This window comes from Rhinolophus sinicus, linkage group LG02 (assembly GCF_036562045.2).
Source record: "Rhinolophus sinicus isolate RSC01 linkage group LG02, ASM3656204v1, whole genome shotgun sequence".
NCBI classification, from domain to species: Eukaryota; Metazoa; Chordata; class Mammalia; order Chiroptera; family Rhinolophidae; genus Rhinolophus; species Rhinolophus sinicus.
Window position 1 is genome coordinate 5,320,532 of NC_133752.1, and position 21,949 is coordinate 5,342,480.

A 21,949-nucleotide genomic window follows, 5' to 3' on the forward strand; every position below is an offset into this window, starting at 1 on the left:
CTGCCACGTGGATGCCTCCAATGACTGACCCCTCTTGCTCTTGTCAGTGAACAGAAGTGACGGTGCTGGGGCGGGGAGGGGGGCACAGCTCACCCCTTAGGGACGGAGCTCTTCACTTTCCAGCAGCGTCTGTGAAAGTCACACAGGCCCTACACAGGCATTTTGAATCACTGGAAGCAGCGCCCTCACCTGCAATGCAGCTTAACTGCAGCACGGAGCCCTGTTATTATGAGGGAGGCAGCACCCTTCCCGATTTCTTTTTTAACCCAGGTTTACGCCTAAGCATTCCCTGGGCTTCTGAAAGCAGAGAAGGTCCATGTGAGGCAGTTCTGATCAGATAAAGATGAAAAGCAAAACGCTCGGTGCCAAAGTCTTGACATGTTTTATTTTCTAAGAAAGTCAAAGGAGACAGTCAAGGAGAAAAGAAGATAAAGTCACACGAACGAATGCGCACAGCGGGTGACATTCCTGCTGGTGTTAGGTGGTGACTTGGGGGGATGTGCCCCTAGAACCCTTGAGTGGCCGAACTGGCAGGACGCCCACGTCAGCCTCCCCACCCCCCAGTGTCTCCTACAGCTGCTTTGTCAGAGGCAGAATCCCCTGTGCTGTTCCGGCTTGGCCCTGCTGGGACCCCTGAGGACACAGGCCCAGACACATAAGTTCCAGGATCCCACGAGGGTAGAGCAGGCAGAGATCCTGGAAGCACGGAGCAGGGCAAAGGGCCCCAGCCAGTGTCTACTCATCCAGGTGCTAAATTTCAAGGTACTTGGGACTCTACGCCCCTTTCTGCACTTAGTAACAATCTACATTCACAAAACAGTGCTGGTTTCAGCAGCCAGCACTGTTCTTCCGTCGTGCTGGGAGGCCCTGGTCAGGCCAATGCCAGCTTTTCAGTTATGTGGAGAGCTCTACGTAAGGGACCAGGCCTGGGGACAGAAGGCAGAGCCGTGGTTGCCAGGGGACAGGGGGGAGAGTGGGCAGTGGCTGCTAATTGCTGTGGGGTTGCGTTTTTGGGGTGATGATAATGTGCTGGGAGGAGAAAGGAGTGATGGTCGCACAACTTTGTGAACATATTAAAAACGACCTAGAAAGATGTGTTCTATGGCACATGAATTATATCTCAATTTTGAAAAGAGATCCTGGAATAAAAACAAAAATGCATTCACATCAATCATCTCATCAGTGGCAGAGCTGGGACCGAGCCCAGGCAGCGTGGTACCCAATGCTGCTCTTTCAACCCCTGTGCTGTCCTCACGGACAGACCAGTCAGTCAGACCCAACCTCCCTGACTATCTATTTATAGAGCGTGCCCTTCTCCTTGCTGGGGAATCAGGTAAACGCCATTTCTTTTCTCCATAAGTCCCTGGACTTGATGCCCATTATTAATCCCCTTGCCAGCCTTCTGTGTCCCAGCTGAGTCACCCTGGTGTCTGGGTCTCCTCGTTCAGACCCACTCAGACCATGGCTTCGTCAGCCACGTCCTTCTCCCTCTCTCATGGATCATCTGCCATCAGATCAGTGGCCTCCAAATGGAATGCCAGAAACAAGACAGAGAAGTGTGGTTTGTTCTCGTACGAGCACAGAACGCCCACGAGATCTGGACTTCGCCACTGGTGACCTGATTCCGGGGAGATGTAAGGTGCAAGGCTGGATTTTCAACAGGCAGGGACCAACCCTGGATACCAACGACCTCTGTGACATTGGATGTCAGTCTCTGCCTTTCATAGCCCCACTCATCTTTGAAGTTAGACCCGAGATTAAATTCTGGTCCTCCTGCTTACTAGCTGTGCGGCCATGAGCAAATTCTTTCTGGACTCACCGCTGTCTCAGCTAGAAAAGAAGAACAGTGGTTAACACGTGCTTTGCAGGGTTTCTGCGAGGGTGATAGAGGTGACACCTAGCCTGGGTCTGGCCCAGGGCTGGTTGGGAGCCAGTAGATGTTGGTGTTTTTCCCCCTTTGCATGGTTCTGAGCCCACATAGGTGGCCCTTCCTAATGGAAGAGGGGTCTGAGGTGAGACCTGCCACCCCCGAGCCTGTGACTTGATGATGGGTTGAGTGTCTGCAACTCACATCTTGCACCCGAGTGGGAAGTCTAGGGGTTGCAGAGCCGGCATACCCACTCTCAGAGCCCTGTCTAATTTCATCAGCCACTGCCCCTCCTCCCCTTGGGGTCTCTGTCCAGCTGGACATGGACACCTCTGGTGGTCTCTGCTGAACCCACCAAGAGCAAGTATGACACCCTCCCTCGCGGGGTGCTGTCTCCTCATTTGCAAGATGCCAGGTCACACCCAGGTGCCTGCTCCCATCGCCTCCACCACTGACTGCACTTGATGCTTGGCACAGTGTGTGAGGCTTGATTTTCAAAGCAACCTAACCTCTTGTTTCCTTAACTCATTCACGTTGTCATTCATTTCATTGGTGGGCATTTCTGGAAGGACAGGGCAGGCGTGAGGATGGTAACGGCAGGAGCAGAGCAGCAGAAAGAAGGCTTGGCATGGAGCCCTGTGCCTTGTTTTAGTTTTTCCTAACAAACCAATGCCATCAGCTTTCCTGCCTCTGATGACGTGCCCCCTTTTCATAACGCGGGCTCAGCATGTCCCAGTCTGCCAGGCACCTGGAGTGGAGGCTCCATGCAATATTATTGCTTTTCATGAAGAAAGCTCTTTTTCAGAACCTCAGCTCTTCTCCTCATCTTTGAAATGTCAGCAGGGGACTGAAGCCAAAGAAAGTGCCGAGATTTCAAACCGAGGACCATTTACTGGCTACTCAGCAGAGGCGTCCCTCTTTCCAGGCTGTGTGTGATTCAAATTTAAATAAAATATGAAGCAGCAATATGAATAATGTTAATTCGGGGCATTTTTCTGGAGTGTCACGTACCCCTTTGAGATTCCCGGTAGCGAGTTCCTGGTGTACACACCCAGCTCCTTTTACTGTGACTCAGCCACTTAGCCTGACCGGGCCTGGCCTGAGAAACCCAAATATTCTGGCTCTTGGGGAGGGCCCGAGTCGTGCCTGGTCTGACTGACAGCGAGATGGGTGTATGTGTGTGCCGGATGAGTAGGGGGGGATTCTTTCCAATCACTGTCATTTTCACACCAAGCCCTCCTGGGCAGGGACCCAGGGTAACTGGGTGCTATTATATTCTCCCCACCGTGTTCAAAGCTTGGAAAGAAATTATTTGTTTTCAGTAGGTGTTGTTTGGGAAGCTCAGGGGCCATGTCACACACAAGTGAGAGGGGCTCCTTGTACAAACATTAGGACTTGAAATCCGCCAGAAGCAACAGCTGCCTCCTCCTGTTAGGAAAACACAGTAGGTTTGCATCTCCCCAGGGCTCCCAGGCTCCACTAACCGCACAGCTTGGCACTGAGCAAACAAGAGAGGGCCTTCCGCCTGCAGAACAAGCTGGGCCTTCACGGGCCCGGACAGGGCCCTCTATCCAATGAAGCTAATACAAGAGGCTGCTGAACTCCTCGATGAAAAGCTTCCTGGCTGATCAACACCACCAGTGCCATCTGCTGACACCAGGCAGCGAGGGGAGAGAAGGGTGAATCTGTGGGCTACAGGCAGGGGGAAGTGGGAGGGAGCCCGGAAAAAGGCACGTCTCCATGTTCTCCCATCAGGCCTGGGAGCCTTGATTACGAGAACCCAGCAGATCCAGCCAAAGCTTTGGCCAGGAGCTCTCTGTCGGGACAAGCTCAAGTGGTGTTTAGCTTTGTTCTCATTTCAGAAGGGCTGTTAAACTACATTCCTTCTCAGGCGTTTAGATTTGTTTGACTTGGATCTTTCTTGACAGCTGAGGGATGTGGATTGAGATAAAGAGAGTAAATCGTCCCAGGCCAAGGGACTGCAGGAGGATTATGGGAGAACAGAGAGGTATTCAGAAAAGCATGGGTGGCTGACTGGCGCTAGAGGTTAAAATGGGTTTGAATTAGAGACTGGGCCCAAATTCAGGGGCTGTGACTGCCAGACTTGAGGAGTTTGGCTTCATTTGGTGGACACAGGATCCACTGTGTAGCATGACAGCAACTCTTTATAGAATATACACAGTGATAGGCCCTTTCCTTATAGTATATGCTTTAATGATAACATTCACCCCAGGGAACATGCATTCTTGTGCCCATTTTACAGATGGAGAAACTGAGACTCAGAATGGCAGTAACTTGTGAAACGACGTGGCTAGAAAGCAGCAGACGGAGGAAATCTACAACTTTCTGACTTCCAAGTCGGAGCGTTTTCCAGCCTGCCATGTTTGCTCCCCTGAGGGGCTGGCGAGACGCAGCCAAAGCCCCACCATAGGAATGAATCACCAGGTACATGGAGGGGCAGGGCGAATGGGGGTGTGGCCCCCGCTGGCCTGTCTTGTTCATCTCTTGTCGTTGCCTCCCTGGTCCTCTTATTGAGCCATCCCAGTCTTCTCTCAGTCTTCTTCCTATTTTTGCACAGGCTGTTCACTCTGCCTGGAACGGTGTTTCCCTTCCCTCCCACCTGGCTACCTAACTGTTCCCAGCCCTCAAGGAGGACAGAAAGGCTTCCCAGGCCCTCCCCTGATGCATTAGGGCTGCTCCATGCTCCCTCCACCCTGGGCTTCCTAGGCGGCTACCCCAGTCTGGTGTCCCTTCCATCTGCCCCTCTCGCAGCGAGTGCCCTGCAGGCAGGGACTTGGTCTGTTCATGTCTGTGGGATCTGGTACATTGTGGACACTCAATAAATGCTGGTTGATTTGAGAAAAATGCATTGATTGGAATTATATGGCTCTAGGAGCAGACATTATGGCTCGAGGCCTCTGCGGTGTCCAGAGGTGAGGCGAGGAGGCCCTGGGTTACGGGCGCTGGCGGGGGGGGGGGGGGAGAGAGGAGCTGCCTGAGAGGACGAGAGGACACGGGGGGGGGGGGGGGGGGGGGGGAGTTCGGGTTAGAGAAGGGTTACCAGCAGAGGCGTCTGTGGGGAGGGCTAGGACATCCTTCCGGGGTCTGCCCTGGCCACTCCGCGCTTCGTGCCGTCTCAGCCCCAGACGCCTCCTCCCCAGGCCGCGCTGTAGAGAACAGGCGCCCCCGACCCACTCCTCCTTCCTGCTTTGCTCTGCTTCACCGCATTTATCACAACCTGACTTCATGTATTTATGTCTCTGATCCGTGGCCTCTGCTAAGATGCAAGGTTCATGAGGGCAGGGACCCTTGTCTGCTTTGGTCACTGCTGGACAGAGCCTAGACCAGGGCCAGGCACAAACAAACTAGTCCGAATGGAGGCTTGGACTCCTGCCCGCTGAGGACACTAGAGGGCGCCCGATCTCAGGCTGGATCTGGGCACAGTGCCCCCCAGGACCCCAAACTCTGTGCCCTGGGCCTTGGGCAGCTGCTCCCCATAAAGTGGGAGTCCTGGGACAGACCGTTTTGGTTATAGACAGACAGCGTGATAAGAGCGAGCGTCTGGGTCAGGCTGCCTCGGCTGAATCCTGGCGGGGCCCCTACTAGTGTGTGGCCTTGGGCAAGTTCTCCAACCTCCTATGAGACGCAGTTTGCTCATCTGAAAAATGCGTATAATAACAACAATTACGGCCTATGGGACCTTCAGCACATTTGTTAATCTCTCTGTGCCTCAGTGTCCTCATTGTGAAATGGGGATAGTATCAGTAGTACCTCATTCACAGGGTGGTTGCATGAATGCCATGTTGAGCTGACATATGGAACAGGCTTCGATTGGAGTCTGGCCCACAGCAAATGTGAACTGTTGGAGCTTGGGCCCAGGTTTGAGGATGCATGACCTTTTCTCTGCCTGACCTTTGCAAAGTGATTCTGCCTTCCAGGCTTTGCTCCAAGGTAATAGCAGACTGGCTGCCAAGGCCACGGTCAGGGCAGGAGCCTCCTGAACAGGCCACCTCCAGAGACACCCATCTTTCCCTCCATGGGGCTCAGGAAGTCCTCGCTCCCTTTGAACACCCTCGCCTACTCAGGCCGCCTACTCAGAGGGCAGCTGAACTAATCATTTTCCCCTGAGGTTGTCTTGAAGACAGAATAGTAAAGTTCAGGCAAGCTTCAAAGACTTCCTCTAGAAGTTCCAGATGACAAGACTTCAAGAACTATTAAGTTTATCTTTGTATCGCTGCAGACTTCCTTGCTTACAGACCAACACACCAGCTGAGCTGAGCAAGGGGCTGAAGTGCCCCTCCCCGCCCGGGGGCAGGCATCACCACACAGCATTAGCCATCAAACCAGAAGCCCAAGCAGATAGGAGCCTTGGAGCGACGTTGATGCAAGGTCAGGAGAGGTGACGCACCCAATGTCACAGCACTCTGAGTATTTGGTGGCCTGAGTCTTGCCCACACCACACACTTCACAGCAGGGGAGCACTGGGGTCTGTTCTCAGAGGCAGAGAAGCAGCAGGGAGTATGTCAAGGTCACCGACCCCACGGTCGGATCTATGATGACACGACGACAAAACCTCTGACCTCAGTCCCCTGGAAAGACCAGCAGGAGAATGACCACTTGACTCCGAAAGAGAACAAAGGAAGCCTCTAGGAGAGAAGTATTGTTGCAGGGAGACTGAGGTGGCAGCCACGACCTCCAGGGGCTCAGGGCATAGAGGTCGTGCACGTAACGTGCGCAGCACACACTTTGCACAGTGCAAAGCTAAACAGAGCTAAGATTGCAGGCGTGATTCCAACGTGTGCAGCACTGTCCTAGGGACTGTACAGGGGTCACTTCGTCTAATCCTCACAAGAACGCAGTGAGCTGTGCACACTTATCATCATTTTCCTAAGATACCCACGGTCACAGAGCTAGTGAGTAGGAGAGCCGGGACCCAAGCCCAGGTATTGGCCCCAGGTCCTGTCTTTGAATCACTCTCCCAGGAGTTCTCAGCATCAGACTCACCTGGGGGGGCGGGGGGTGAAGACACAGATTGCTGAGCCACACCCCAGAGTTTCAGGACCCTAGGGACTGGGCAGGGCAGGGAGCACACTGGCCATCCGGGCACCACAGCCTTCTGACTACAGCTGTGAGTGGTCACTAAATGAAACCCAGTAACCACAGTTTTCAGACACTAGCTCCAGTGCTTCACAAGCAGCAGAGCCCTTCCCACACAGAAAGTAACTCTTTTTCCTGCTGCTAGAGAGGAACTGTGATCATCACTGACCCAGGAAGCTACCAGGACCCTTACTGCCCCATGTGAAAAGCCTGAATTACCTAAAAGAGAAGATTCAGAGCTCTGAAGGTCATGGGAAGGAGTTTGGACATCAACCTGAGACGAATTCTGAAGTGGCAGACAGAATGCGGAGGTGACAGTCTCTAATTTCCCCCCCCCCCCCATTTCCCTTCAAAGCAAATTCATTGGGTATGTGCTCCCGACCCATCTGAACATTTTCTGTGGCTGTAGAAAACATCTGGGCCATGCCCCCAAATGGGATCCTTCATTTCAAAGAGGACAGGTGTGGTTTCCAAGCAGCTGGAGAATAAAGACGGTTCTCAGCCGGTGAGAATGTTGTTCGGCTGTCTGGGGTTTGAAATCATCTTAACATGGATAAATAAGTTTCTTCTTATATTCTTAGAAAATTCAAGAGTTCTTTTCTTCCTGAGCTTGAATGAAGTCCAGAAAGTTCTAGATCGAAAGCTCACAGAAAATAAGTGCTTTCACTCACTCCGGGGCTGGGTCCACATGAGAAAAAGATGAGACTGAAAGGAGTGCCTCGCCTGACTTCCTGTCCAAGGCCTGGAAGCTGTGGGGCTGCCTCCCTCTGTTCCCCATCAACAGGTCAGGACTTTGGTCCTCCTGCAAAGAGGTCACGGGCTCTGAAGCCAGGAAGCTCAGGCCCCATTGCCTTCTTGCTGTGGTCATGGTGGTAATTATTACACCTCTCCCAAAATGAGCTCTTAATTAATTTATAAAATGGAAGTTCCTAATACTTATTTCCGAGTACGGCTACCTGAATTAAATGAGATACTGGAGGACTTCAATTTAGCACCAGCTCCAGGCACCGTTCCAAGTGCTTGACATATATTTCCTTCTTCAAGTTTTATAAAAGCCCCATGGAATAGGTGCCACTGTGAGAGAAAAAGTCCCACAGCATGTGGGGGGTGGCCCTGAGATGCAGACCAGACAGTCTGGCCCGGAACCCACACGCCCGCCAGACCACACTACACAGCAGGGCTGGCTTTGTGCGCTCCCCTTTGGAGTTCATTCTTCTATTAGACAGTCACATTCTCTTAACCTTTTTTAATCTCATGGGGAATTTCTCTGGTGTGAGATCCTTTGTATTTTGTAGATTAACAATAATTATTGTGATGTAATGATGAGCATTTGGTAATGCCAGGTCTTTGTCATAATGTGCTAAAGAGGGAGCTACTGTCCGTAGGCAAACTGCAATATTTATAAAAGTGGATCACAAACTAGATACAGAGTGTCTTTAAGATGTTCCCCAAAGAGGACGGCCCGGTGGCTCAGGCAGTTGGAGCTCCGTGCTTCTAACTCTGAAGGCTGCCGGTTGGATTCCCACATGGACCAGTGGGCTCTCAACCACAAGGCTGCCGGTTCGGTTCGATTCCTCGACTCCTGCAAGGGATGGTGGGCTGTGCCCCCTGCAACTAAGATTGAACACAGCACCTTGAGCTGAGCTGAGATGGCTCAGTTGGTTGAAGAGCATCCTCTCTACCACTAGGTTGCCGGTTCGACTCCCACAAGGATTGCTGCAACAGTGGCAACTGGACCTGGAGCTGAGCTGCGCCCTCCACAACTAAGATTGAAAGGACAACAACTTGACTTGGAAAAAAGTCCTGGCAGTAAAACAATAAAAAAATAAAAAATAAAGAAAGAAAAGATTTTGCATTTGAGGATTTCCCGATGGGAAGATCACCGTGGATTATACGGATGGGCCCTAAATGCAATCACAGGTATTCTTTTAAGAGGGAGACAAAGGGAAATTTGACCACAGAGAGAAGAGGAGGAAGCAGTGTGACCACCAGGGCAGAGAATGGAACGATGTGGCCATAAGCCAAGGAGTGCCGGCAGCCCCCAGCAGCCAGAAGAGCTCGAGGGCACGTTCTCCTCGTGGGCCCCAGGAGGGAGCACAGCCCTTCTGACACCTTCACTTTGTCCCAGTAAAGCTGGTTTTGAACTTCTGGCCCCCAGGAATGTGAGAGGATAAATTTTAGTCTCTGTTGTGGGAATCTGTTAACAGCACCAACAGGAAACTTATGTACTTATACAATATCCACTCTCACTAATAAGCAAAGAAATTTTTAAAATATCATAATGCAATACTACACTAGTTGTTACTTGTATTTATTTGTGGGTTTTTTATGGTATCAGTTTTTACATTTAATTCTTAATATCTTTTATTTTAGAATACAGCATAAAGCATTTAAATTTATCTTTTCCCCAACTCTCTTACCACTTTTTCCTAATATCTAATATCAAAGAGCTATTTAAATGCTTATGGAAGACAAAAGTATAGCGTGACAGATACTCTGGAACACTGCTGGTAGGAAAGTAAATTTAGGCAGCCTTTCGGGAGAAAAATTTGATAATATGCATAAAAGTCTTAAATAAATAGATATTCTTGGACCCATTGTTTCCATTTCTTGGACACTAAATGACACAAATTGAGATTTGAATAATGATTTAGGTAGGAGATGGTTCATCCCAAGTTTGGAATCTGCAGTGTTTCAATAATAAACACTGGAAACAATTCAAATGTCCAGCAACTGAAAAAACAATGAAACAAGTTATGGTAATTCATAAAATAGAATATTGTACAATTATTAAAAGTATCATCGCAAATAATTTTAATGACTTGTTCACAACATAATTTTGCAAAATAATCAGCATACAAAGTTATAAATGGAATGAACCAAATCCTGCATTTGTGTGTGTGTGTGCATGCATAAGTTACAAAAAATAATGGAAAAATTTTTTTTAAATTGTGAAAATGTTTATCCAGAAATGGTGAGATGCAGAAGTTTTAATGTTTTTATTTCACAAATTCTCTCATATTGTGTATAATGGGTGCACAATGGATGCATCATAATCACAAAAATCCAACAAGTAAACAGAAAGGAGTTCAGGGGTTTACAAAGGAGATATTTGTTTCAATATTATTCATGTCAGCGGAAATTCAGAAAGGCATTCAATAATGGACAGTGCTTACAGTGCACCTTTGTGATGGACTATGATGCTGATACTATTTTAAAAGCATGTGTTTACAAAGTGATATAGAGAACTGATTTTGATATGATGGTGATTTCTTTAAAGCAAGACACAAAGCTAAGCCAGTATTATTTCTATTGCATAAGAGATACATAGAAACAGAAAGAAACAGACCAAAATATTATAAGTGCCTGCTCCCCCACCCCAAAAAAATACGGCAGAATTTCAAGTGGCTTTACTTCCTTTACGTATTTCCCAAATGTTCTAAGCTGAGCACTAAATATTTCTATATTTAGTGACAAATAAATAAAGGGACAAAATGGACCTAAGTCGTATGGGAAGTGTGCTACCATTAGAACAATGATGAACTCAGCTCCCACTTCTGTCCTTGGCCTGATACCTCCTCCAGACCGGATGTTCTTCCAGGCACATGAAATCATTCATTCATGCCGCCAAGTTGTTCCCATGTGTCCCCACACTTCTGCCTACAATTTTCATCTAAGTTCCTTTCTTCTTTATCATTGCAGGAGAAAGAGCTAATTAATAAGCTTTTAAAAATATCCTTTGGAAGCATAAGATGTCCCGTAGGCGTTCAACCTCCACAATGTTTACAGTGTGGCTTTGATTAAACTCACAGCACCAGCATTAATTCCTACATTTATTTCCTTCTAAAGCCTTCTGGCGGCTTCCTCTAAAGCCTTCTCACTACTTCCTGCAGCCTCTGCATTTCAAAGCTATTACCTGCACTGAAGCACAGTTTTTCTCTTTAATCTTTTTACAAGCTCAGTTGTCTCTGTCTTTGAAGGTCAATGAGAAAAAAGATTAATATGGAGAAAATAAAATTCTGACACTTAGTGAACTAACTAGGGATCTCATTTGGCCAGTACATCGCAAATCCCCAGGGGTACATGAAAATGTCCCACTGATGTTCTTTCCTGGACCGGAAGCCCAGTGCCCTGGAGTTTGGATGTGAAAACCAGACATTGACTGAGTTACTCACGTATCCTCCCAACCGGCTCCCAGACTATCTGGGAAAATCCATCTAAGGGACAGAGACAGACTCCAGGGACCAATGTACTCCTTCCGAGCTGGCTCCGATCAGAGGGTGGGCAAGGGCACTGTGCCCCTTGGTCAGCATCGTGCTTATGAGCCCCACGGTTGCAGGGAGACAGTCCTTGAATCAGCTCTACCTGCAAGCCACTCTGTGACTTGGGCAGTTATCTCAGTGACCTCGTCATCTTGTCTGCTGCAAAGCTGCTTCTCCTCCAGGGCTATCTTAGCATCTGGTACCCCATTCTACCTGGCTGATGTGCCGACAGCAGGAGTTATCCTTGGCTCCTCCTCCCTCAGACACCGCTTCCCATCACTCAATCTTATCCACCTGTCTCCGTGCCCACAGCCATCACCCTAGTCCAAGCTCTTAGCTTCCCTCCACTGGACAAGCGCCATCTCCCCGGCCTTGGCTGGCCTCCATTCCTTTCTCCATAGCTCACAGCTGCGGCTCCAGCCTCCGACTCACTGATCAGCAAGGGTGCTGAATGGATGAGTGAACGAAGAGAGAAGACAGAGGATCAAGAAAGACCTGGGACCTGTTATGGACTGAATGTCTTTGTTCCCCCCCTCCCCAGTTCATATGTTAAAATCCTAACCCTCAAGGTTATAGAATTAGGAGGTGTGGCCTTTGGGAGGTCATTAGGTCATGAGGGTGGGGCCCTCATGAATGGGATCAGTGCCCTTATGAGAAGAGAAGGGAGAGATGATCTCTCTCCCCTTCGTGAGAACACAGCGAGAAGATGACCATCTACGAGGCAGGAAGAGGGTCCTCACAAAGACCTGACTGTGCTGGCACCTGCTCTCTGACTTCCAGCCTCCAGAACTGGGAGGAACAAATTTCTGTTGTTTACAAACCACCTAGTCTGTGGTATTTGTTACAGCAGGCTGAATGCACAAAGACAGGACCCAAGTAGCAGAATTGGCCTGATACTGATTTACACAAGAGGACGTTGATGAGTGATGAGCAATTGGAAACTATCTCAAAAAAGAAAAAGCTTAGCCTCTGTTGAGGCAGACGTTTATTTACTTTTTACTCTGATGGATAACAACAGTATTGTTCATTGACTTTAAAATATACATTTTATGTTTAAAGAGCTAAGGTTGTAGTTGTTATATTGGTTTTATTGTCACATACATAATGTTTACTTTTGGAATTTTAAAATATGTTTAAAAACAAAAGGCAAAAGAATCTCTTTAGTGTGGAACCTTACTTTGGCAAAAAGACATTTCTAAGACGCTCGCATTAATTATAGAAATTGTCATGCATGGGACAACTGCAAAGGTAACGTGCGAGTTGTTTTTGCAAAAGAGAAAAACAAATTGCAGTTGTAATAACCTCAAGAGGTTGATAATAAAAGATCAGAAGCAGGTGCCTGTGAGGCGACCTGGATCAGCTGAAATAGGAGAAGTCATACCTCATGCTGGAGAATTATACACTCTAAAATGATTAAAATGGTAAACCTTGTGTTATGTATAATTTGCCCCAATAAAAACAGCAAAATAGGGCCGGCCCGGTGGCTCAGGCGGTTAAGAGCTCTGTGCTCCTAACTCCGAAGGCTGCTGGTTCGATTCCCACATGGGCCAGTGGGCTCTCAACCACAAGGATGCCAGTTCAATTCCTCAAGTCCCACAAGGGATCGTGGGCAGCGTCCCCTGCAACTAAAATTGAGCACGGCACCTTGAGCTGAGCTGCTGCTGAGCTCCCGGATGGCTCTGTTGGTTGGAGTGCGTCCTCTCTACCACAAGGTTGCCGGTTCGACTCTCACAAGGGATGGTGGGCTGTGCCCTTGCAATTAGAAACAGCAACTGGACCTGGAGCTGAGCTGCGCCCTCCACAACTAAGACTGAAAGGACAACAGCTTGAAGCTGAATGGTACCCTCCACAACTAAGATTGAAAGGACAACAATTTGACTTGGAAAAAAGCCCTGGAAGTACACACTGTTCCCCAATAAAGTCCTGTTCCCCTTCCCCAATAAAATCTTTTTTAAAAAACCAGCAAAATATTCCAAAATAATTTTTAAAGGATAAATGCCAACCAGCTCCAATTATCCTATCATCATGTGGCCACCATGTTTGATTCCTCAGCTTATCAACCCATCCCTGAACGAGGCAGGAGGTGGCTCTAGGGTTAGTAAGGCTCAGGCACGATGGGACCCTGAATCCCCCTTATGGTGATATTGTGATTTATAACAAGAAATATATATTTGTTCTTCCTTCCATTTCTGGAAGAGCGCCTAAATCCCTTAGAATTTCCTAAGTGATAAGGTGTCTTGATAGTTATTAATATAACAAACCCCTTTCAACCACACCTGAGTTTCGTTAATGAGGTGACTTGTGGACCACACCTAAGGATGGGGGCTGGATGCTAAGGGAACCAGCCAGGTGATTAGAGGGCTGAACCTCCCCGAAGTTCAAGACAGGAGAGGGGTTGGAGGTCGACTTAATCGCCAATTGCCATAATTTAATCAACCACGCCAATAATGACACCGCTATAAAAACCTAAAAGGATGGGGTTTGGAGAGTTTCTGGGCTGGTGAACATGTGGAGGTGCTGGAAAGTGGTTCTCCTGGAGAGGTATAAACCAGTAATCTAATAAGTAAACTGGTCTCTTGAGTTCTGTGAGCTATTCTAGCAAATTAATGGACCCCAAGGAGGAGGTCATAGGAACCTCTGAATAATAGCCAGTTGGGCAGACGGCCCAGTGACAGCCTGGACTTGCTATCGGCATGTGAAATGGGGACAGTCTTGTGGGACTGAGCCCTTAACCTGTAGGACCTAACACTATGTCCAGCTACTGTCAGAACTGAGCTGAACTGTAAGACGCCCAGCTGGTGTTGGAGCATTGCTTGATGTGAGGAAGGAACCCACACATCAGAACTGGGGTCCGATTCCTCCTCACATTCCCAGAGAAGCCAGCATGTCCCATTCTTGGCTGAGTCAGACGCGCCCCAGAGGCAGGTCTGAAAGCAGACGACCAGGTTCTGGTTTCAGCTCCAATATCGTTATCCTAGCTAGTTCTGTACCTCAGCTCTCTCTGCTCCCATTTCCGTGGCTGTCAGTATGAGATGCTCACGAAGGAGCTGTGAGGATTTCAACGGCATAACGAATACATATTCTACGTAAGCTCGGCGTGATGTGCACATCTGCCAGGTTTCGTTTATTTCCGCTGCAGCCACCCCCTGCCTCCTCCTGCCCGGAGTCCTCCCACAAAGCAGGGCTTTGTCAGTTGTGCAATGTTCCAGGGCATTGGACAGACATTTGACCATCACTCCCGCTTTAACCTCCTCCCTCCATCCTGGCCTTCTTGTGTAAGTGGGAAGGGAATGTCTCTGCGGCCCTAGGAGGCATCCTAGCCTTTCTCTTTCCCTCATCCTTGTGGGGTACAGGCAGCCAGTCTTGTGGGCTCAGGTCACCCCTCCTCTCTATCCCCAGGGCACCGCCTCAGCCCCCGCCACTCACCCTCCCCGCACCACAAGCACCAATAGCAGCAGTCTCCTTCCAGGTCTCTCTCCTCCCTCCTCACCCTTCCAACCCTAAAGCATACCCACTTTTTAACTGACATCTGGCCACGTCATTCCTCTGCTCTAGTGCCACCCAGGGATCCCTATTTCCCCAGGACAATGTCGGCTCAGTGAGCAGGTGCCTGGTCTAATGCTCCCCACGCGTGCTCTTCCCTCAGCCCCAAGCCATTCTCAATTCCTTCACAGGGCAGTTCCCCATTGCAGGGTTTTTCTCTAGTTACTCCCTTTTTCTGCAATGTGTTCCCTCCAAACCCCATCATTAGCTGCCTAACTCCTGCTCACCCTTCAGGGCTCAATTTAGAAGCCACCTCTTCTGGAAAGCCTTCCTTGATCACACCCCACCCCACCCCAACCTGGGTGAGATCTTCTTCCTTGCCAAGGCCATGCAGCAAGTAAATTGTTAAACTGGGATTCAAAGTCAGGCCTTTCTGCTTCCAACACAGAGAGCCAAAAACTTAAGAATGTGCAATCACATATTTATGTAGGAAAGACTCAGAGTGAGGAAGAACTAAGCAAAACATCTTAGAAAGATGCCCTAAATATATTACATGAAAACAGCAAGTTGTGGAACAAAAACTTAAACACTAATTGAGGTGTTAACAATAGCTATGAAATAGGTAGATTTGAACGTTCTGTAAGGTTAGAATCTGTTATGTATTTTTTATGTTCCTTCCTTCCCCAAATCAAACCTAATCAAAAGAACTCAGCAACAACTTTTCTCCAATAAGTGAAAGGGCTTGAATGCTCAGGAATTCCAAGACATAGGGTCAAGCTTTTGAAGGAAGGGCTCACCTCTGACTACCTTTGTCCTGCAAGGGACATGGGGAGCTGAGATGGAAACACAGAATGAGAACAAACATGGTTGGCCGAGAAGCCACACTTACCTTTCCTAGCAGCTCAGGCAGGCCCAGCAGCTGCCCCGTGAACACACCAATACAGATGAAGATGGCAGTCACCTGTCCCAGAGAACCACGGATCTCCTTGGGTGAGATCTCACTCAGGTACATGGGAAGTGCACTGAGGGCGATGCCTGTGAAGGAAGCATGGCGGCTGTGAGAGAGTTGTCTCCTCTGAGGGAGGAAGACTCTGGTCACGGCACCTCCCTCTGCTTCACCCTGACCAAAATAGCACTGTAGCCACAGCACCATTCCCAGAACTCTGCACAAACTACCAACGCTTTAACATGCACTGTATCATTTAATCCATAAGGTATGGTGCGAAGGTGGACTTCATAGAAGAGGAAATAGCTGGTGATGGTGATACTAGTGGTAGTAATGATGTGGTGGTGATGATGGTGGTGGTGATGGTGATGGTGATGGTGATGGTGATGGTGGTGATGGTGATGGTGGCGGTGGCGGTGGCGGTGGTGGTGGTGGTGGTGATGGTGATGGTGATGGTGGCGGTGGTGGTGGTGGTGGTGATGGTGGTGGTGGTGGTGGTGATGGTGGTGATGGTGGTAATGGTGGTGGTGGTGGTGGTGATGGTGGTGGTGGTGATGGTGGTGGTGGTGGTGGTGGTGGTGGTGATGGTGGTGATGGTGGTGGTGGTGGTGGTGGTGATGGTGGTGGTGGTGGTGATGGTGGTGATGGTGGTGATGGTGGTGGTGATGATGAGGATGGTGGTGATGATGATGGCAGCCATGGTGGTGGTGGTGATGGGGATGGTGGTAGTTCAGAGAGTTATATGTACTATTATTAACCTCATTCTAAATATGAAGAAAACTGAGGCACAGAGAGGTTGTATAACTTTTGAAATCACCAAGTAACATTCAGAGGTGACCAAAGAGATTATTTGCCCAATAGATCAGGTCTCTGATTTTAGAACTTGAACTTTTCCCACCAGCTTACAAAACCTATTTAAGGAAATCATGGCAGATTCTGTTACATGTACTCATTTTACAGAATTTTATATACTAAGTCACCCACATATGACCTCATAACCTTTGGGATAAATTTACATGTTCAGAAGCTTATGACTGATGTTTCAAATAATAAAAGTTATAAAAATATTTTGCAAGATACACTACACTGCATACACAGAGGGTCTATTAGTAGAAATAACATGAGGCCTCGTCAGTTTTAAGAAACCTTGTTTCCACCCGTATCTGGGTAGGGTTATTCTTCAGGTCCATGATAGCCCTATAAATGTCTGCAAATGCATTTTCCCCGGCAGATTCATGGCTTGTTTAGCGCATAGACCACACCCTCCAGAGTCGCACTGACTCCCAGTTTAATCCTGCAATTTATAAGCTGTGAGGCCTTGGGAGGGTGGTGTTAGCTTCCCTCAGCCTCGGTTTGTCAGTCCACAAGATGGGGATAAGCACTGAGTCTAACTTCATATAATCTCTGTGAGAGTTAAATAAGATATGCTCAGTGCTTCACTCCCTGTAAAGTGCTGTACCAATTAGTATTATTAGCACTTACTATTATTGTCTAATTTTTCACCAGATTGTGAGGGCCTCAAAAATGTCTTTCCTGACTTGGCCTCCCCATGTCTCTAGCCCAGTTCCCAACACATTTTAGGTATAAATCAGTGTAGTTCAAGCTAAGCTGAATTTACTCCAGTTGCTAGCATTCAGGAGGCCATTCCTAAAAAAAAAAAAAAATTAGTGAAGGGGGTGCATGGCCCAATTTATAAGCAGAGGATCTCATTCATTTATTGCATCTCGGCTCAGGACAGCTTTTACTGGTTTACCAGAAAGGCAAACACGCATAAGGTGCAAAGAGACAGTAATAATCTGAAAAGTCACAACATAAACCAGATGATATTTGAATCTTTATCTAAAATACAGATATTGGGAACATCTGGCCTCGTGGACAAACTGGCTGGCCACAAATCGATTTCCTGTGCTGTGGTTTAGGGACCAGTGCAATAGAGGTTGAAACGCACAAGATTCAAGTCCCAGTGCCCTACTGTTCTCACCAGTGACCCTGGTCAAGCTAATTAGCTACTCCTTGCCTCAGTTTCCTCATCTGTAAAATAAGGGTAATAATTGCTGTCTATTCCTATTGTGGTGGGAATGAAATTACTACATGTAAGTCTCCTCTCTCACGTGTGGTCACTTGATAGACACTTAAAACTGTCAGTTTGCTTGCCCTGATGCTCCACCTACCCACGGGGGCTAACTATTATCATCTCACAAAAAACTAATATGGAAATGACGTGGCAGGAAAGAGGAGGCGTGGAGTGGTGAAGGGCTTGGAGCTGCTGGGCATGGTAATAATACCTCCTTCATACATGTGCTGTTGAATACACGCTTAGCCGAGTGCCCAGCGTAATCTGTCAATACATGGTGACTCTCCTCACTTGCATGTTGTGAAATGACCTGGGAAAATGGGACCCTGGTGGCTAAACTAGTGGTAATGAGCAGATGGTCTACATGAAAGCTGGCCATAGGGTGACCAACTCAATCTAGTTTTCCAGGGACCATCCTGGTTTTAGCACTGGAAGGGGGTGCCTTGGGAACCCCCCGAGTCCCAGGCAAACAAGATCCATTGGTCGTCCTAGGCCTGTGGTGCTGCACCAAGCACCCCCCACACCCGAGTGGCCTCTCTCGACCTAGGTCCCCATCCCCAGCAGTTCCCCCTCTCCAGGTGCCCCAGCCCTAGTGTTACTGAACTCTCCAGGCTCCTTCTGATTGTGGGAGATCGGCCCTTGCTGTTCTGTTTCTCTGGAACCCTCTGCCCTCACAGGTCCATAAGCTGACTCCCTCCTGTCCTTCCTGGCCCAGCTCAGTCTCACTCCTCCCAGGTGACCTAGTTTGGAAGTCCTTGCAGACGTAATCAAGTTCAGGTGGGGTCAGACTGAAGTAGGGTGGGCCCTAAGTCCACTGACTGGTGTTCCTGTGAAGACACAGAAGGCGAAGGTCGTGTGGAGATGGAGGAGAAAGTGCAGTGACGCTGCCACAGCCAGGGGCTGCCAAGGATTGCCGGCGGCCCCCGGACGCTGGGGAGAGGCAGGCAGCAGACTCTCCCTCGGAGCCTCCAGGAGAAACCCGCCCTGCTGACACCTCGAGTTTGGACTTCTGGCCTCCAGAACTCTGAGAGTATAATTGCTATTGTTTGAAGCCCCCCAGTTTGTGGTGCTTTGTTGCAGCAACCACAAAGAACTACCACATCTCCTCACTGACCACCTGTCGAAATCAGCCCCTTCCCATCACGCTTTCTCTCTCCATCCGGTCCTGTGTTCCTCGGTGCACTTAGCACTTTCTGAAAGTATCTCGTGTGGCTCTTCCTTTATTGTCTGTGTCCCCACCTCCAGCCATAATGGGGTTCCATGAGAACACCATGCCAGGCCCAGGACAGGTGCTCCATCAACAGGTACGGATGGGTCCCCAAGGCACTGTCACTCTACTGTAATTTAACCAAGGCAACAGAGAGGGTGAGGTTGGTGGGGTCACCAGTGGTTGGGAATTGCAGAGCCCTGCAGGCTGGCACTGAGTTATAACTGTGGTCTCTGGGAACAGTCCCCACGGCTAGTCTGACGGGGGCTGCAGACAGCAAGATCCGAGCAGGGGGCAGAGTGCCTTTGACTCTCATCTGAAACGTCAACATTCCATCTCCCGAGCACGTCTGGAACTACTTGCACCCTTCCCCTTTCTCAGGGTACATGGTCTGACGGCACAGGAGGAACAGTTGGGGGTCCACGCCCTCACAGAAAGCTAGCCTAACTTCCAGATTCCGCCTAGAGCCCAATTTCAGCAGCAGCTTGCAGCTCATGAAAAGCAGAAGGGACTGAGGAAAATATTCTCTAGGGACCATCAGAGATGCTGAAAGAAATACTCCAGAGACAACGGGAAACCTGCATTTTTCTATTGGGGTGCAGAACAATCTGAGTCCAGTGCAAAGCTAAGCATTTCACTGAATATAGACTTAGCTTTTGAAAACTATAGCATGACATACATTTTTAAATTACATAAATAATACGTGTGCAGTTTGATGTCTGATCACAGAAACTATTCACTTGTGCAATCCCCACCCAAGTCAAGAATCAACCTACAATATCAGTACCCCAGAAGACCCCCACCCGTGTTTCCTCACCATCACTGTCCTCTCCCTCCTCCCCAGAGGTCACCACCAGCCTGACTGCTGTCATCTAACAATGGCATAAGGAATCAGAGGATATGTATTTTCTTTTGTGTCTCATCTCTTTTCTGTTTCACACAGATGTGAAACACATCCATGTTTTGGCATGTAGTTCTAATTTGTTTGTTTTCATTGCTGTGTAGTATTCCAATGTGTAAGTATACCACAGTTTACCTACCCTACTACGGGTGGACATTTCAATGCTTTCCAGTTTGCAGTGAATACTAATAGTGCCCCATAAACATTCTTGTACAAGTCTTTTGGTGCACATGTAAGGAAGTTTTATATATTTATATGTGTATATGTATACATATGGCAGTCATAACGTATGCATGTTTAGTTTTAGTGAAGACAATTTCCCCAACTTATCGTACCAATTTACACCTTAATAAGAGATTATGAAATACTCATTGCTCCACATATTTGACAATATTTGACATTCTCAGTCTTTTTAATTTTAGCCATTGTGGTTTTAATTTGCATTTCTTTCATTGCTAATGCAATTTTATTTATTTATTGGCCATTTTATGTAGATGCCTATTCAATCTCTTAGTCATTTTTGTAATAGGTTTTCTGTTTTTCTGATTGATTTGTAAGAGTTCTTAATGTATTCTGGGGAGCTCTTCGTCAATTTCATTCATTCATTGCAAACATTTTTTTGCTCTCTATGGTTTTCTTTCTATTCTTTTTAGGAATAGAAGTCCTTAATTTTAATGTAGTCCAATTTATCAAATCTTTTACTTTAAACTAGTGTTTTTTCTATCATGTTTAAGAAATCTTTCCCTATTTTAAGATGGTGAAAATAGCGTTCTATGTTATCTTCTAGAGTGCTTATTGTTTTATACATCATATTTAAAGCTATTAGGTTGATGCAAAAGTAATTGCACTTTAAACGATTAAAAATAATTTGCAAAAACCTCAATTACTTTTGCACCAACCTAATACAATCCACCTGGGCTTCATTTTGTACATGGGGTAAAGCAGTGTTCAGATTTCATTTTTAATGGAATTAATATGTCAGAGTGTCAATACAAACACAGCATTTGTCACCCTAGACTGTGCTTTCTGCATTTCATCCCTAAGACAATTCCCCAAAGAAAAGGGGCAGCAGAAAAACACAGATACCAACCCCTGAAAACAAGCTACTGTTTCACAGAAAACAGCTAAGTTGTAGAAATAATAACCTAAGCTGTAACTGTAGAAATTTCTCATGACCATATATAAGCAAAAAGGGGGTTCATTTATGGTTGCTGATGTTATTATTTCCTTCCTAATTGCCACCAGAATCCATGCTTCCAGAAAGATATAGCACATAGAAATATATTCCATTTGAAACAAACTTCACATACAATTTTCCAAGCACAAAAGCAAAGGTGCATATTGACATTCTGCTCGACGCTTGGAGTCTGTGGCCCCCATTAGACTCGCCAGGCTGTTCCCACAGACCACAGTTACAGCCGAGCGCCAGCCTGCTGGGATCAGGAACGCCCAGCCACTGGTGACTCTGCCTGACTTGACATCATTTACTGAAAATACACTCTTTCTCTTCACCTCTCCAGCTGCATCTTCGCCATAGAGAAAGTATCCACATATGTATGGGTCAGCTTCAGACGTCTCTCTATTCCACTGATCTGTTTTTCTACCTTTGCATCAACCTACACTGTCTAAATTACTGTAAATTTATAATAAGTGCTGATATCCAGTAGATTAAGTTCTCCCATTTTTCTTCTTCTGTAAGATTATCTCCTGAATTCTCATTTCCATATAAATTTTAGAAACTGCCTTCAATTTTCATTTTATAAAACCTGCTTGGATTTGACTGGGTTTGTACTGCATCTGTAGATCAATATAGAGAGAATTAGCATCTTTATAATATTGGGTCTCCCAACTATGAACACGAAATACCTCTCCATTTATTTGTCTTCTTTAATTTCTCTTCATAATATTTCATACATTTTTGTGTAGAAGGATTGCACATTTCTTGTTAGACTTATTGCTGGGTATTTACTGGGTTTTTATAATATTTTAAATGGAATAGTTTATAAATTTCATTTTCTATGTAGGAACACAATTCCTTTTAGTGTATGGATCTTATCACAGCGAAATAAAATTGCACTGAGTATTACAAGTATACAAGTATGCATCCAGAGA

The 21,949-nt window shown here is 47.3% G+C and overlaps 1 protein-coding gene and 1 long non-coding RNA gene across 5 annotated transcripts in view; one reads left to right on the forward strand and one right to left on the reverse strand.

The window, feature by feature from the left end:
• The window catches only part of SLC2A9 (solute carrier family 2 member 9), a 148,208-nt gene that overhangs the window by 78,091 nt on the left and 48,168 nt on the right, over positions 1-21,949 (reverse strand). For all 4 annotated transcript variants that reach the window (XM_074321361.1, XM_074321356.1, XM_019716591.2 and 1 more), the window contains one exon: positions 15,599-15,744. In XM_074321361.1, the coding sequence (XP_074177462.1) occupies positions 15,599-15,744 (146 nt within the window). The remainder of the gene's footprint in view (positions 1-15,598; positions 15,745-21,949) is intronic.
• Positions 3,388-7,772, forward strand: LOC141569162 (uncharacterized). The gene is made up of 3 exons (XR_012492595.1): positions 3,388-3,546; positions 4,131-4,312; positions 7,110-7,772. It is a non-coding gene; the product is annotated as an uncharacterized LOC141569162 (long non-coding RNA).